This window comes from Ochlerotatus camptorhynchus, unplaced genomic scaffold (genome assembly GCF_037179485.1).
Source record: "Ochlerotatus camptorhynchus isolate MF236.1 unplaced genomic scaffold, CSIRO-AGI_Acam_v1.1 ptg000043l, whole genome shotgun sequence".
Taxonomy (NCBI): Eukaryota; Metazoa; Arthropoda; class Insecta; order Diptera; family Culicidae; genus Ochlerotatus; species Ochlerotatus camptorhynchus.
This window is the reverse complement of record NW_027040534.1, coordinates 1,331,282-1,347,305: the sequence shown is the minus strand read 5'-3', so window position 1 is coordinate 1,347,305 and position 16,024 is coordinate 1,331,282. Positions and strand designations below refer to the sequence as shown.

Below are 16,024 nucleotides of genomic sequence, written 5' to 3'. Positions count from 1 at the left end.
TGGCTTACACGGTATTTACTAAGAAAAAATAACTGCCTTGTCAGTTAATTGCGAAGCAAATAACGTTTGCATTTACTGAGCTTACCAGTTAATATAGCCGAATGCAAATGGATTACCAAACGTTCAGTAGTTTTTGACAGTTTGACTTAACTGATAGTTCGGTAACGAAAATTAATGCTGTGGCAGGGGGTAAGTCACTCTGCCACCTTGTGCTAAACACATCAAAAACACTCTTCGACACACTCAAACACCCATTAATCACCATGAGAACAATTTTTCAATCTTTTTTGGCAGCACTGCCTAGAGCCAAGAATGTTTACATTCGTGTGATGCTCTTTTTTGTTTTTGTTGCATTTTTCTTAAGTAGAGATCACCCTCCAGCAATCGGTAGGATTCCACAGAAATCTGATCGGGACACGGACTCCTGTTTCGTCGAACATCTGTCGGTATCAGGGTCGGTATGCGGAATTTCGAGCGGTGGACCGAGTTGCGACGATCTGGAACGGGAGAATTATGACGGTTCCGTGTTCGAGGTCGGATGTGTTTACAAGTCGGGACGTGAATGTGGTGGAGAAGCGACTGTTGATGAAGTTTCTGCAGAGTTGCGCAAGTTGGGAAGGGGAAGTAGAAGGGAGCGAGCATCAGGCAGCGGAAGTCGAGGGAAAGACGTTCCTGGAGTATTTGAAGAAACAAAAGTTGACCTTGAATTTGATCCATTACTTGTTGTACACAATCGCCATAGGGAATAACCACACTAGCTACCGGGACGGGTTGGAAGGGGTGAAGAAGTTTCTGCTTAGTTTGGGTCGATACGGAAACAGCCCGTTTCAGTTTTCGATGTACGGATGCGGGGAGATTCCGCAGTGTTTCTGCCGGCTGTGCGCCGTTTTCGGAGTTAAAAATCATAGTATTTAGAAGCAATAAATTACTACTTCTTCTGCTTAAACTGATGCAATAGTTATTGTTTAAAGCACTCGGTAGCCTAAACACAAAAATGCTTTTAAAGTGAAATGTTCCGTTTTTCCGATATGGACACTCGAAATGCCTTACATCATCTTTAGGGTCTCTATTGCTGCAATGATGACTCCCACAATTGGGGATGACGATTCAACGTCAAGCTCAACATTATAAAAGCAGACCATTTCAGCCTCTAATGAGCTAGATTATCCGTAACTATATGAAGAAATGAGCACTCCTCCTGCCGAACGTGCTGCGATACGGATGAACGTGAATCATGGAACGTGGACCAAGCCTGAGAACAACACACACTGGATTTACCTTTACCTTATTGCTAAGAACTCATCTGTTGAATCAAACCCAAACCTCAAATAATATGATGATGAATAGTATGATGTTTTCAAATATTTACCTGGGCATTGCACTTCAACGGACATTTTCTCAATGCCTGCTTTTTCCATATGGGACCATAATCACATTTTTCACTATTGTTTTGTTATCTGTTCGGTAATTTTCTGAAATTAAGAAGACACATCGTGAAGCAGAGCCGACAGACTGATGGTGATGATAGAGATCAAAACTCCCAAGGATGACGACTGACCACTTGTTGAAACATTGCAAGGAGGTGACCAGGACATTTACATGGCCATTCGTGGAGGCACTAAGCAGCCTAATCAATTCGTCTGTTCCCCATTTTCTTTGGTCTGCAGGCCAACGCAGCTGAAAACAAAGAAGAAAAAAATCAATTTCGATTTTAAATCTCGTACGTCGATTAAATCACTACGACACTTACCTCCGAAAACCGGATGGTGGTCACAGACCGCGGTTGTATTGTTGGGATTAAATAATCCTCCTGCCCGTTGTTTTGATCCGAAAAATTGACGTCGTAGCACTGTCGAAAAATCGTCTCTTCTTTTACAACTTATGGGAATTTTCGGGTCAGTGAAAGATAGTACAAATTCCACATGTATCACGCACAGACTGTCGTTTGCTTATTGGATTTTACCATAGGAGTAAAGAGCTATAGCTGTATACAGAGTCACCGTCAACGCCAATAAACAACGACGATCTGTCATTTTCAGCGATGTGGAAGTCATGGTTGCCAGTAAACATTGTATGTTGCCGCTTGACGTTTTGACAGCTCATTCGACACAGAAACACCCTGAAACACACAAGAAACACAATCAGCACAGTCACAAGGTGGCAGAGTGACTTACCCCCTGTAAAGCATTTAATACACTTTAATACAAAAATACACAAAACTTAAAAAATACATATATATGGAAAATACAAAATACACCTTTTCAAATCGGGTAGATGAATCTAAAATACTCAAGTTGACAGCCCCTCGGATTACCCCTCACTTTTAAACTCTCATTAATTTCTATATACCATTCTAGATTACATCCACGACGCTTCGCTGGCTGCTTCCCACATAGAACATGTCCTCAGCAAAGCCACCAGTTCACTGAGTTTTGTTGCTCCGTCCTGGACCACAACAGACATGGATGATGTCTTTCAAAATCTGACTGCTGCTATACGACGTCTATCTAACCATATAAAAATCTAATAATTATCATGTAAACTGTAAAAACATTCAATATAAAAACATAAACTTATTTTTGGAACTTGAAATTGAAGCACAAAAACAGGAATTTTATAATCAATAGATTTTTAAATGAAAAATTTGATTGTTATGATTGAAAATGCTGGTATTCATACTGAAAATATTAATTTTTTAAATCAAAATGGTACATATTATTGTAACAGTAAGGAACTGTTATGTTAATAGCTTGTTTTGGATCAAAAATAATCCCCTTTATTTTCAACACAGTGATGCTTTTGATTTGACAGTAGTACAATTCATTTTGAAAGTTTAAACTTTTAAAAGTAGTGAGTGGTCTACTTTTGATTTAACAGTTGGCTAACTTTTATTTCGAAAGCTAACCGCTTTCTACCAAGAAGAACCAACGCAAACTTTTAATTGTACCAACGATTTTTTAAATTTCAACAACGATATTTTTTTGTGTTTACCCTCACCAATAGATTTTTGCAGAAAACAATTCCATTTCATTTTACACGCTGGCCAGACTGAGCAGTTATAACATGTTATAACGGTTGTCAAATAATTGTAACACAGAAACCACAATCAAGATAGCGCTATAACATGTTATAACTCTGTAGTCTGAACGTACTATTACTTTTATTTCTATCGAAATTACTATATGCATTTTGAGCAAGCACACTGAAACAAAGACCATAGTTAGAAATACTATTTTGCAGAAAACACTTATTTTCAGTATAACTACGCTTAATGCCGTTAAATCTACCATGATTTCAGTATAGTTGACTATAAATATAAACAAAGTTAATACCATTCTGTCAAAACTACTATGCTTACTCAAACGGCATAGTAGCAACAATCAATACGAAACTAACGATTTTAAATTGGCTCACCACTTTAGTAGCCTATTGGTCCCAAGCAAACGATTAACGTACCCTATTCTAGTTGAAATTCTATTACTACACTATGTTTGTTTTGATTCGCTATGAAAGTTTGACAGATAACATCAGGGGTGTGTGGATTCATGCAGAACATGCAGGGGTGAGTGAAATAGCTTGGGACTGCTTGGGACCGTTGTTCTGGTACTGAGTGAGCCAAAAATAATAATGATTTTCTTCGGGACCCAGTGGTCTTAGAGTTACCTCTATGATAGTAGTTTTGATAGAAAAAATAGTAAAATTAAATGAATTTCGTTTCTGCACAAATCTATTGGTGGGAGTATTTAATTTAAACCATCAATATAGTAATTTTGCCAATGGATTTTGTTTCTGTGCATAGTAGTTTTGTTCATATATATATCAATCATAGTAAATTTGTTAACATTCAGCTATACTGAAATCGTAGTAGATTTAACGGTAATAAGCGTGTTTATATTGAAAATAAATGTTTTCTGCAAAATAGTATTCCTTAAAGAGCCTGAATTTGACAAATCAAGACCAACAATTGAAATGGCCTTAACTCCATTTTGTAAACAAACCTTGTAAGGCCATTTTCTCGCGAACCGAAACCTTCATTCGCAAACCTAAGCCACAATCGTGTAGAGGATAATTTTCCCTACCTGTTCATTATGTTGGTTTGCCTTTGCGGACTTCGGTTCACGAGAAAACGGCCTTACAAGGTTTGTTTACAAAATGGAGTTAAGGCCATTTCAATCGTTGGTCTTGAAATAATCGATTGTTCCAATTTTGACATGTCGTCTCTTTATAAATTCAGGCGCTTTAGTATTCCTAACATGGTCCTTGTTTCAGTGTAGTATCTACTTCTGCTATATTTTTTTGCTTCACAGGCCATCTTCAGTTATAACAGTTAAAATGCGAGAAAAGATGCTCAAAAACGGAACGTCAAAACTTCCAAAATGGCATTGTTTTGATTCCATTTCATTTTTACTGAAAGGTGTCTATTGGCGTTCGTTTACCATTTAGTATTTTTTCCGGAAAATTTAGCATGCCAAACTGGTACTACGAGAAGAAAGATCTCCGAAATACACCCTCCATTCGGGATGGAATCGACTTTGAGGCGGAGCGCCGCTACCGGAAGGAAGGAGCCAGATTCATCATGCAAACCGGCACCTCGATGGGCTTAGGGCACAACACAGTCGCCACCGGTGTCGTCTATTTTCATCGGTTCTACATGTTTCATTCATTCAAAACCTTCCCACGGTATGTGACCTCTTGCTGTTGCCTGTTCCTGGCCGGAAAGGTGGAGGAGACTCCCAAGAAGTGTAAGGATATTATCAAAACGGCCCGGTCGTTATTGACGGATCAGAAATTTGGCTCGTTTGGGGATGACCCGAAGGAGGAAGTAATGACCTTGGAGCGTATTCTACTGCAGACGATCAAGTTCGATTTACAGGTTGAGCATCCTTATTCTTTCCTAGTAAAGTACGCCAAGTGTCTGAAAGGAGACAGCGCTAAGCTTCAGAAAATGGTTCAAATGGCATGGAATTTCGTTAACGATTCGCTAAGTACCACTGTCTCCCTCCAATGGGAACCGGAAATTATTGCAGTCGCATTGATTTATCTTGCTAGTAAGTTAAGCAAGTTTACCGTGGCCGATTGGATTGGGAAGCAACCAGAACACTTAAAGTGGTGGGATATGTTTGTCCAGAATGTGACGATGGAAATTTTGGAGGACATTTGCCATCAAGTTCTGGATCTATATCAACAACCCAACAACGAGTCTCCTCCGGATAGCCCACCACAACTACCTCCAAGTAAAGCATCTCCTCCGATGAAACGAGCCAATATATCCCCTGTAACGATCAAAAGTTCGCCAACCCCTACTAATCCACCTCCGAAGGTAAGCGCGGAATGCATTTTACTATCAATCATATCAAATTGCAAAAACAAACCTCCCTTTTCAGACATCTGTACCTCCACCACCCATTGACATCGAAGCAAATCCTATACCAAAACACATTACGACGGATAACTCGTCGCATAGTGGGAACTATGGGAATTATCCAATCTACCCTTTGCACCAAGGTCCTCCGCCGTCGCAACCACCGCATGGCGGACCACCTCCCTACAATTCTGGAGTGCCTCCTCCGTCGGGTCCTCCACCGCAAGTCTGGCAGCATTTCGCACATCCGCACCCCAATAGTGGTTATTACCCGCCCGGCTCGACTGGAGGACGTAACAATTACTATCCACCCCAGTGAAGGATTTGGGAAAATAACTAATGCACTTGAAACCTAGGATTTATCGTGTAAGTATGGTTTAAGTTTCAATAAATTTTCAAAAAGTGCATGCTATCATTAGCATGTTTATTCCGAAAGAAATTCATTTCGACAGGCACAGAAAAAACGTGCGTTGATAAAAAAAAATCATAGCATTTAAGCTGATTATCTAAAAGTTCATGATTGCCATTTTGTTAATTGTACACGCAGAGAAATGATTTTTAAATTCAAATGGATATGTTTTTGGCTCAGGGCCTAATATATTTTTGGTATTGATTCAAATATATTATTCGGTTAATTCAAAGAAAAATATTTTTTAATCAACAAACCGGTTGTAGAGTCAATAATCTATTTGTTGATTCTAAAAACCATTTTGTTGATTCAAAAATATGTTTTGTTGAAATAGTGATGCAATATGTTTGAATCAATAACAAAATAGGGTTAACTACCCCATTTCCAGCGTATTAAGCGCAACCCGCACTTAGTCTTTCTTAATCTCGCGTAGTTTAGCACCAAACGGAATGTGCTGGCTTCCAAATTTAATTACCTTTCCAAACATACCGCAAGATTTGATAAAGAGAAACAAATTGTTGAGATATTGTTAAAAGTCTAACACTGCTTCTTGACGCTAAACTCGGCCTACGGATTCTAAACTCGGCCTAACGCATTGAATTGAAACGCCAATGAATTCACTTCGGCCTATCGGATGAAGATAAAGATTGATTCGGTCGGAGCGCTTCATTTGTATTTGAAAATATTGGGTACAAACATTCATATCACGCGTTCTTATTGACTTCGTTTGGTAGCATTTGAACTAAAGTATCGTACCAAACGCATAATTTACCTGTTAAAACCGAAATCATGAATTTATTTGATGTTTTCTGCTTGATAGGCCCAAAATGGGCGCTTAGGCCGAAGTAGTTATCTACCCTACATTAGGCCCTGAAACAAAAATTCATTTTTCTGCGTGTAGGGGTAAGAAGGGCATAGTGAGCATCACGTGCACCAGCTTGGACTTCTGGCCGTTCGGAACAAATTGTTTGGTGGTAGGATCAATATCATAATCATCATCCATATCCATATGGGACTGATATGCGATTATGGGCAGATTAAACCTACTACCAATTGATTTGTTTCATGCAGCTGGAGATCCAGAGCCAGAGCGGGATGCTCACTATGTCTGACCTGTTCACTATGCCCCTCCTCCCCTTATATCGTGGTACTGATGGTCAATGGTGATAAGTTTGAAGAGTTGTTGTATCTTGATTCTTGACTAACTAGCGACATGCGACTTCTCGCAAGGTAGGATATTTTCAGTGAAGATTGGATCGAAGATTTCGGTAAAGTCCTCTGGATGGTTTTGCAAGGCTTCCTATTGATAAGTATTACTTTGAAGATTTTTAACTATTCAAACATTCAAATAATCGTCTTTAAAATATTTTACCAAGATGCACAGAGGAAAAAAAGTAGAAAGGTCTGTGCCTACGGACACGAACGGAAGCTTGACGTAGGACCGCTAGTGGACGGAACAAATATGTTGAGCATTTAGTTCTTTTAATTGATCGATAATCTATTATCTTAACTTTTTCCGTTTTGAATTTTTGGCCCTGAAAAGGGTCGGTTGTTTTTCAAATGGTGGCCTTGAGAAGGGCCGTTATTTTTTTTTGTATGTCTTTTTGATCGTTTGGTTCGGCTACCGCGTAGCTGATGAAAAAATAGTGATTATAGAAACCTGTAATTTTAAAAGTTTGTTTGTGACATTAAATTCTGAATGATGATATTACCATAGAGGTAACTCTAAGACTAAGCTCTGGTACTATCTTCGGTCCCAAGCTAATCGATGCACCCCTCGAAACATAAGAAAATCTACGAACCCCTCATTTTATCTGTCAAACTTTCATAGCGAATCAAAACAAACATATTGTAGTACCAGAATTTCGACTGGAATGGAGTACGTTAATCGCTTGGGACCAATAGGTTAGTCAAGTAGTGAGCCAATTTTAAATCGTTAGTTTCCACCGGTTGATATTACTACTTACCTATATCAGTATAGGCCGATGGTAAGAGAAATAGGTGATGAATACTTTACATCTAAGATCTGGAATATGTACCGCAAAGTCCGTGAGTGGTCGGAACAAACGTGTATGCTCTTAGTTCTTTTAATTATTCGAAAATCTATTATCTTAACTCCTTCTGTATTTGAATTGGTGGCCCTGAAAAGGACCGTTTGTTTGTTGGTTGTTACGATGATGGCCCACAGCAGTGGATTTTGTTTTGCGTTTATTTATAAGGCCCCCTCGCCTATTAGGCATTGCTTGGGCCGATGACAATGATTTACAATTAGATCCCTTCCCGCTGTTATTTTTCAAATAAAACGTATTATCTCCTATTTGATAAGTTGCATTATTTTCATCTAAACTATCTGTTTGCTGACCAGTCTTCTGGGTGCACTGATCAGCACCAGCTTTCTATTTTCGTTCTCCTTGTGCTTCGACAGCCGGCGTTTGTTAGTATTTTCATGAACCGGGGACCAACGGCTTTACTTCCCATCCGAAGGAAGGCGTGATCAGAGATGTTATGCCTCAGAACATCCCGGCGGCGCCGACTGGGATTGAACCCAGGCCTGCTGGGGTGAGAGGTAATCACGCTTACCACTACACCACCGGCGCCGTTAGTTTCGTGCATTAATTTACATGCATTTACCTCTAACCTTTTCTAACAATAGAATTTCGTAGAGTTATGTACGAAGCTTTTGTTGGTTTTAATATTAGCCACAACTTTTATCAATAACTCAAATCTGTATCTTTTATGCATAGCGAATATAACCCACCATTGTTTTCAGTGAAAGTAAATTACAGAGGGAACCTTTAGAGCCAAATCCAAAAAACGAAGAGTTTGAAATGTATGGTGAACCTATATTTATGTTTTCTTATTCGATCTTTTTGAAATTTACGTAGGTAGTTCTTTTTTTTTGGTATAGAGTTATTAGGTACTTCAAATTATCACTTACCTTTTTCTCTCTGTTGTATTTGGATTCTGTTCTTACGGTTTTTTTCGTTGATTTGTTTTCCGTTGATCTTGTTTTCTGTGCGAGCACCAATGCTACTGACGCCAAGGAGGCAGCTCTCACACCTGGACCCTACCTATCGACCCATCATGAACCGGAGACCAACGGCTTTACTTCCCTTTCGAAGGTGGCGCCGACTGGGATTGAACCCAGGCCTGCTGGGGTGAGAGGTAATCACGATTACCACTACACCACTTGGGAGCCGCTTGGGGTTTTTTTTGCGCGGCTTTTTTTTTTGTAGTTTTCTGAGTCTACCTAGGGGAATTTACGTATTCTCGGCAACCTAAGCAGCGACCTTCTTTCTATAGCCTTTTTCTCTACGGAACGCACACATATGCAGTATTGGTTTGTTTACAATCTTTTGCTGCCAGCTGCTCTAACAATTTCAGTCGAAAGAATTGTCAAAAACTGTTTTGAAACGCTTTTACAAAGCTCCAATCTTCTCTAGTGAGAGCGAGTATTGTCGGCAACCAGTTTTTCTTCGGCAACCGTTCCATTTGAACTGCATGTAAATCTGCTGTTCTATTATCGGCAACTCGAAATCAGCTACAATTTGTAGTGCGTGTGTTTCATTTCAAGAAAACCCTGCTAGATTGCGTTTTCTCAGTGGTAAAAATATAGTCAAATTGAAGCTGAAAGCATAAAGAATCGTTTGCATGCATTCAACGAAGTGTTTTCATAAGAAAATCCAGTGAAAATAGTGTTTCAATTTGGGTTGCCGAAAATAGTCTGTCATGCCGAAGCCGTCATTTCCCCTATGTAAGTGTCTCAATTCACTCATAAATACATTTTTTACGCGGATTTCGAAATTTATGTGGTGTTATTAAATTTGAATGTTTTTTGCACGGTGCAAGTCGTTGAGTAGGAATTAAATTCGGATTACTTTCAATATTATTGATATTTTTCTTGATAAGTGATGTCTCGTATCTACATGTTCCTGATTATGTAATCGGAATATGAGCTGAAAAGCTACAGTGAGCACCCATAGCTCGAGTAAAGCCCTCTAGTTAAAGTATGGACGACTGTCACCATAAAACTGAAAAAAAACTGTTCCAATTGGCAAATCAAAGTTAAAACTCCTGGAGAATAAAAGAACTATGAGAGTGATGATGGTTTGAAAATTTTACACGGGGAGGCGAGGGGCTGTCAACTTGATAGGTTTTCTAATGTGTCAAATTCAAGATTCAGCCATGTTGGATTTTTGTATGGGACAGCGACCGAGTTTGTTTACAATTTGCTCTAAAACTGCACTTCCCCCCCCCCCCCCCCCCGCGACCTCCACGCTTATCCAGTATTTTACGATCGCTTATGGCCGCCACAACCTGGCTGAGTTTCTGAGGGAACAAAAGATTTGAAGTTTGGCTTGTGTCGTTTGACGTGTAAACCTGGGTACTGCGGAGTCGACCAATTTTATTTTTAAAGCCAATGGAAAACTGCTTGAAAATTTTCTCAAGTTTAAAATTGATTTGCTCTTTTCCAGTTGATTCCCGCCAAAAGCTCTGAGCCAGAAGTGCTCGAGCCCCCATGACTCTATCAAAGTTTGTTTACATACATGTTTCGCCAAAGTACGTTTAACTGTAATTGAAAACTCAGCTGCCGCATATAAACTATGCTGATTTTTATACTTTCATCACTAAGCCTGTTGGTTTTTATCTTTGAGCTTAAAATTAAGAATGTGTTATGAAAAAGTATAGAACATTTTTATGAGATTACAATGCTTGACGGTAGATAAGAACAGTAACTGCATTTGCTGCTTCTGAACGTTTGGCTCCCGCTTGACAGTTCACACTGGCTCCCAAGTGACAAGCACCAGCTTAACCAAAGATAAAAACCAACAGGCTCAGTGATGAAAGTATAAAAACCAGCATAGTTTTCAATTACAGTAAAACATACTTTCGCGAAATATGTATGTAAACAAACTTTGTTAGGGTCATGGGGGCTCGAGCACTCCTGGCTCAGAGCTTTTGGCGGGAATCGACTGAGAAAGAGCAAACCAGTTTTAAACTTGAGAAAATTTCCAAGCAGTTTTCCATTGGCTTGCAAAATAAAATTGGTCGACTCCGCAGTACCCAGTTGAGCACCAATGCTACCGACGCCAGGGAGACAGCAGCTCATACACCTAGCCTCTACCACCTTTCGACGGGGCGAGAGGCAATCACGCTTACAACTACACCACCGTCGCTGCTTTACACTGAAACAAAGATAATAGCACAGACAAACAGACATAACTCATTGAATATTTCTCACTGTAAAACATCGTCACTAAAACATTACCGCCATCTGTTGAGTACACTGTGGTGGGTAGTACGCTGAACACATGGCGGTAGTGTGTAAACGTCAAACGCAAGGGAATTGACCATGCGCGCCACAGGTGGCGGTACTACCAACTACGATACTTTCAAATTGACCGTTAAATACTTGTTCGATCAACAACTTGCGAGTGTTATGTCTGTTTGTCTGTGATAATAGTTAGGAATACTATTTTGCAGAAAACACTTATTTTCAGTATAACCATAGAGGTAACTCTAAGACTAGAAGGTCCCGAAATAACGTGCTCAACTTTGTGGCTCAGCTCTGGTACTCTCTTTGGTTAAAAGCTAATCGATTCACCCCTCGAAACATAGGAAAAACCAATAACCCCTCATTTCATCTGTCATACTTTCATAGCGAATCAAAACAAACATTGCGTAGTACTAGAATTTCGACTAGAATGGGATACGTTAATCGTTTGCTTGGGACCAATAGGCTAGTCAAGTAGTGAGCCAATTTAAAATCGTTAGTTTCGTATCTATTGTTGGTATAACTACGTTTAAAACCGTTAAATCTACCATGATTTCGGTATAGTTGACTATAAATATAATAAAATTTACTACCATTCTGTCAAAACTACTATGCTTACTCAAACGGCATTGATATATAAAGCATTCATGGGGAATTCATTCTAAAGCCCTACAGTAAAAGTATGGAGTCTGTCAAAAGTTGTTCCAATCGAACCGTCAAAATGCACCGCTTCATCGACCGAACAGCTTTTTTCAGTTTTTTGGTGACAGTAGGCCATACTTTAACTAGAGGGCCGAAATGGGTAAAAAATGTCATAACCTGAGTAATCGTTACCCAGTTTCTTCCATAGACAAGTATACTAAAATTTGAGTAAAAGCATGTTTACTCATTTTTGAGTAACTACCCTTTTGGCTGGACTGAGTGATTTTCGACTCAAAAATGAGTAGCCTCAAAATAGCGTACATGCAAAACATCTTCTCAATCGTCGTACACGCATTTAACGTTCAATTTAAATATTAGTTACGAGAATGATCCCCCATCGGATCACTTTCACGTTTCTATACATTCTATCGAGCATGTATACCTATATGCACCATATTGTTTGAGATTTGGCGAGTTGCACTGCAAGTTGGTGTACACCGAGGTGTACACAACATCGAACAAATCTCCTTACTTGCTGATAGCTAAAATAGCTATACTAAGCTAACCTAAGGAAGGCAGCTAAGATTGCAGCGGAGAATCAGCAGCCAACTGGGGAAGATGATCACAACTGTTAAAATGACACAATTTTAATTTTTAATTTTAATTTACATCATTTAAATTCTCCAATGAGTAATTTGAATTGTTGGTCTTTTTAAGTTTTTTTTTTATATTGTAACTTTCGTTAATTCTGTCCTGTATCCTTAAAAGGAATTTTTAAACCGTTACATAGACAACAGTACAAATGTAAACAATATCATAAAAATTGTTTTATAAGTCGACTTAAGAACAAATGATTGTCGTTGTGAACAAGGTACAAGATGAACAAGGAACATGAACATGGAAATTTAATAAAAAAAAGAATTCAAAAGAGCAAAAGTATTACCTGTTAAATTTTCAAAAGAAATATCTATTAACGGTAAAAAAAAAAATGGTAAAAACAATAAAATAAAACGATAGTTTTTATTGTATTCCATCAATTGGGTTCTTTAAGAGTATTGAGGTAAATGCATATTCGTAATCTGCATTTAAAATGGAACCCACACCCAAAATGTCATCAATTTTGGTAAAGTGGAACTATTTTAAATAAGTTCGATTACATTTGCAAAAATCACTTTATTAGCGCCCCTTGGTGTCACTTTGTATGGGAACGAGCTGTCAGTTTGTCAGTTTAGTGTCAAACAGTGAAGTTATTGTTTTGCTTTAAATCTTGATTTAAAAATCGAGATGAACGTGTGTGGGTTCGAAAAAAATATCGCTGTGGTCAGAAAACGAAGCTCTTTCAGATGATGTATAAAAACGATACATTTTTCAAAATTAAAGAACCCAATTTAACAGTACATAAAATGTATAAGATTAACAATTAAATTATCTAATTGTTTAATGTTTTTTGCGTTCTCATCAAATAAAATTACCCAATAGTTTTACAATACATTTTATAGTATTTCGAAAAATAATGTATGGAAAATCTTCAATTTGGTTATGGTTAAGATACATAACGACCCCCTGAATTTATTGTATTTTTGCCAAATACCATAGAACCAATTGTCATAAACAGATTATTTCATTTTATTTTTATTGATAGAAATGTGATACATTCTATTGTGTGCTGATAATTTTCAATTTTATTGTTACAGTCATTTTCGTTGCGTTTGTATTGTTATTTTTATCCGGGAAGCATTTTCCTGCAAAATGCTCACGAAATGTCGTTAGTGAGTTCCATGACGATATTTTAAAGGAAAATTCATTTAAAAAGTTACGTATGTTTGTCTGTGCCTAAGGTTTTGACAGATCGGATCGCTGCTCATTTGAATCGGCCGTTATGGATTTTCGAGCAAAAGCTAAATTTAAGTTTCATGCTAGGGGAAGTACAACTTGATCTGAAGTAATATTTGGTGTAAAAATTGCACAAAATGGTAATTATTATAGATTTTAGTATAAATATTAATGATATTAACTGTCAAGCGGAAAGCTACAAAGCAAAAAAAAAATTAACAGTGTAACTTTAACGCATACATTCAATTACGTTTCACCGTTGTTGTTTATGTTTACTGCAGCTTTCTGTTTGTCATCATTTTTGCCTAGATTTTCGTTCTTGATAGCTCTGATCGTTTTCGGCTTCGGATTTTAATGATAAAAACGACACTGGACGTTCCCCCAGCAGCAAATTTCTCCAGGTTACAGGCTCATGGCGAATCGAGAGTAATACGACCACGGAACCATCACTCTGGGACTCCGTTTACGGGGACGGCGTAGTCAGTCGATTCCCGTTCCATCGGAGGACAGTACATTGATTCGCAGACGTGGAAATTAATGGCTATTTCCTGGGAACGGAAGTGCGACCGAATTTATTAGAACAAGGAGTGGATCTCGGTGGCGGTGGCCAGCAAGATCATCAAGGAATGACTTCCCTTTCGTGTGAAATCCATTTTTGATTAAACGAATGTCAAATGTACACTTAAAACCAAACATAGTCAAACACAATCAAACAACTGTCAGACTAAGTATAAGATTCACATATATCACACATATTAAGATATTTAATATTTCCACCATCGGTATTGATGCCGATACTTGGAGCTGTCCTTCCCCTAGGTTTCATGTTTGTTTTGTTAGTGGTGCGACCGGATCAAAATTTAATTTTCCCTCTCACCAGTACAGTGGATTCTATACATTTTTGATCTAAAATAAAAGGTTCACGTTGCTGGACCCCTTGCTTCCGTCTGACGTTTCTGAAAAGCGGGCGAAAACTGTGATTAGCAGATCATATAGTGCGCTCTGTTTCTTGCAAGAGCATTGCCTCGATAAATTTTACTAGCTAGAAAGAGATGCATGCTATCATTCCCACACTCACACATCATTAAACATTGTCATCATCATCATCATCATTTTATGGATGAGGCGAAAAAGGAACCCAAATTGTGAAGAGTTTTTCCTCGCTCGCCGTCGTAGTGTTTTTCGACCTGCTGTTAAATCGCGAGTTTTCTGATTGAATTTGGTCGATTCCGGTCGCGAGTGGTGTGTGAATCGTGAAATTGCGTACGCAATCACCGAGAGCATCCAAAAGTGCATTGAAAATTGGTGGATTTAAACCGTAAAAAGTGAATTTAAAATCCAGTGATCCCCGCAGTGAGAGAAAGGAGGAAGAAAAAAGGTTCACAGCTTTCGCATTATAGCAGACGGGGCGGTGTACGAATGTGTGCGTATGTGTGAGCAAATTTGCTGCGAATGTTTGTATTGGTCATTGCCGATCGCAGACATCGAAAGACACGAGAGCAGCGAGTAGTGGTAGTGGTGGAGTAAATAACTACATCTTCATACGCTGGACTGGTTGGTGCTGCTGCTGTTGGAAGTGAACACAAAAAATTCGTAAGTTTTGTTGTTTTTATTTGCGACGAATAATAATGGTGACTGTTGTTTTCTACTTACCAGAAAAGTTTTTGACTGTTTCCTAGATAACTGGAGACTTATTTCTGGACTAAATTGTGTTTTTATTATATTATTATACAGTTGGCATATTTACGTTAGACTAAATAAATTGCAATTACAGTAACTTTGTTTTGGAAAGCCAAATAATGTATATTCTTTTCTACTGATAACCATCAGGACAATTTAATCTTCGCCGGGGTGTGTTGGAAGCCTTAACACAGTTATTATGCCAAATTAATCAAAATATTATTTTACTTATATAAATAAGCCAAGATTCAATAGAAAACGTAGAAATACACGTAGAAAAATGGATTTTTGTTTCAGGGCCTAATGTATTTTGTTATTGATTCAAACATATTGTATCACTATTTCAACAAAACATATTTTTGAATTAACCAAATGGTTTTTAGAATCAACAAACAGATTATTGACTCTACAACCGGTTTGTTGATTCAAAAATATTTTTCTTTGAATTAACCGAATAATGTATTTGAATCAATACCAAAAATATATTAGGCCCTGAGTCAAAAATATATCCATTTGAATTTAAAAATCATTTCTCTGCGTGTATGCTTCTGATAGGAGCAAACATTGAGAGCACAATTTTAATGTTAAATTGTTAAAGAAGCGCGTTTTTTAGAATTAAAAAGTGTGATAAAAGTGAACGTTTACGTGCAATCGTTTTAGCACAGACAAACAGACGTAACGCACGCAAGTTGTAAATCGAAAAAGCATTTTACGATGCAAACAACAAGTGCTCTGAAGACCTCAAGACAATTTGACCTACGTGCACTTTTATCAAACTTTAATTTTTGGAGCAGTTCAATTTTCGATGCAAGCAGCAATATTG

At 38.2% G+C, this 16,024-nt stretch overlaps 2 protein-coding genes across 2 annotated transcripts in view; both read left to right on the top strand.

The window, feature by feature from the left end:
* The first annotated feature begins 4,415 nt into the window (after positions 1–4,415).
* On the top strand, positions 4,416–5,701 carry CycK (cyclin K). Its single transcript, XM_065237329.1, has 2 exons — positions 4,416–5,320; positions 5,385–5,701. Exons 1-2 carry the CDS (start codon positions 4,466–4,468, stop codon positions 5,679–5,681), a joined length of 1,152 nt encoding a protein of 383 aa, XP_065093401.1. The 5' UTR covers positions 4,416–4,465; the 3' UTR covers positions 5,682–5,701.
* An 8,978-nt stretch (positions 5,702–14,679) lies between these two features.
* Positions 14,680–16,024, top strand: part of dock (SH2/SH3 adaptor protein dock) — a 36,686-nt gene continuing 35,341 nt past the window's right edge. The window contains exon 1 of the mRNA XM_065237569.1: positions 14,680–15,114. The gene's annotated coding sequence lies outside the window, so the exon portion shown is untranslated. The remainder of the gene's footprint in view (positions 15,115–16,024) is intronic.

Coding starts and splice junctions, on each gene's coding strand:
- CycK (XM_065237329.1), top strand. CDS start 4,466: ATGCCAAACTGGTACTACGAGAAGAAAGATCTCCGAAATACACCCTCC. Junction 5,321..5,384: donor CTACTAATCCACCTCCGAAG/GTAAGCGCGGAA, acceptor CTCCCTTTTCAG/ACATCTGTACCTCCACCACC.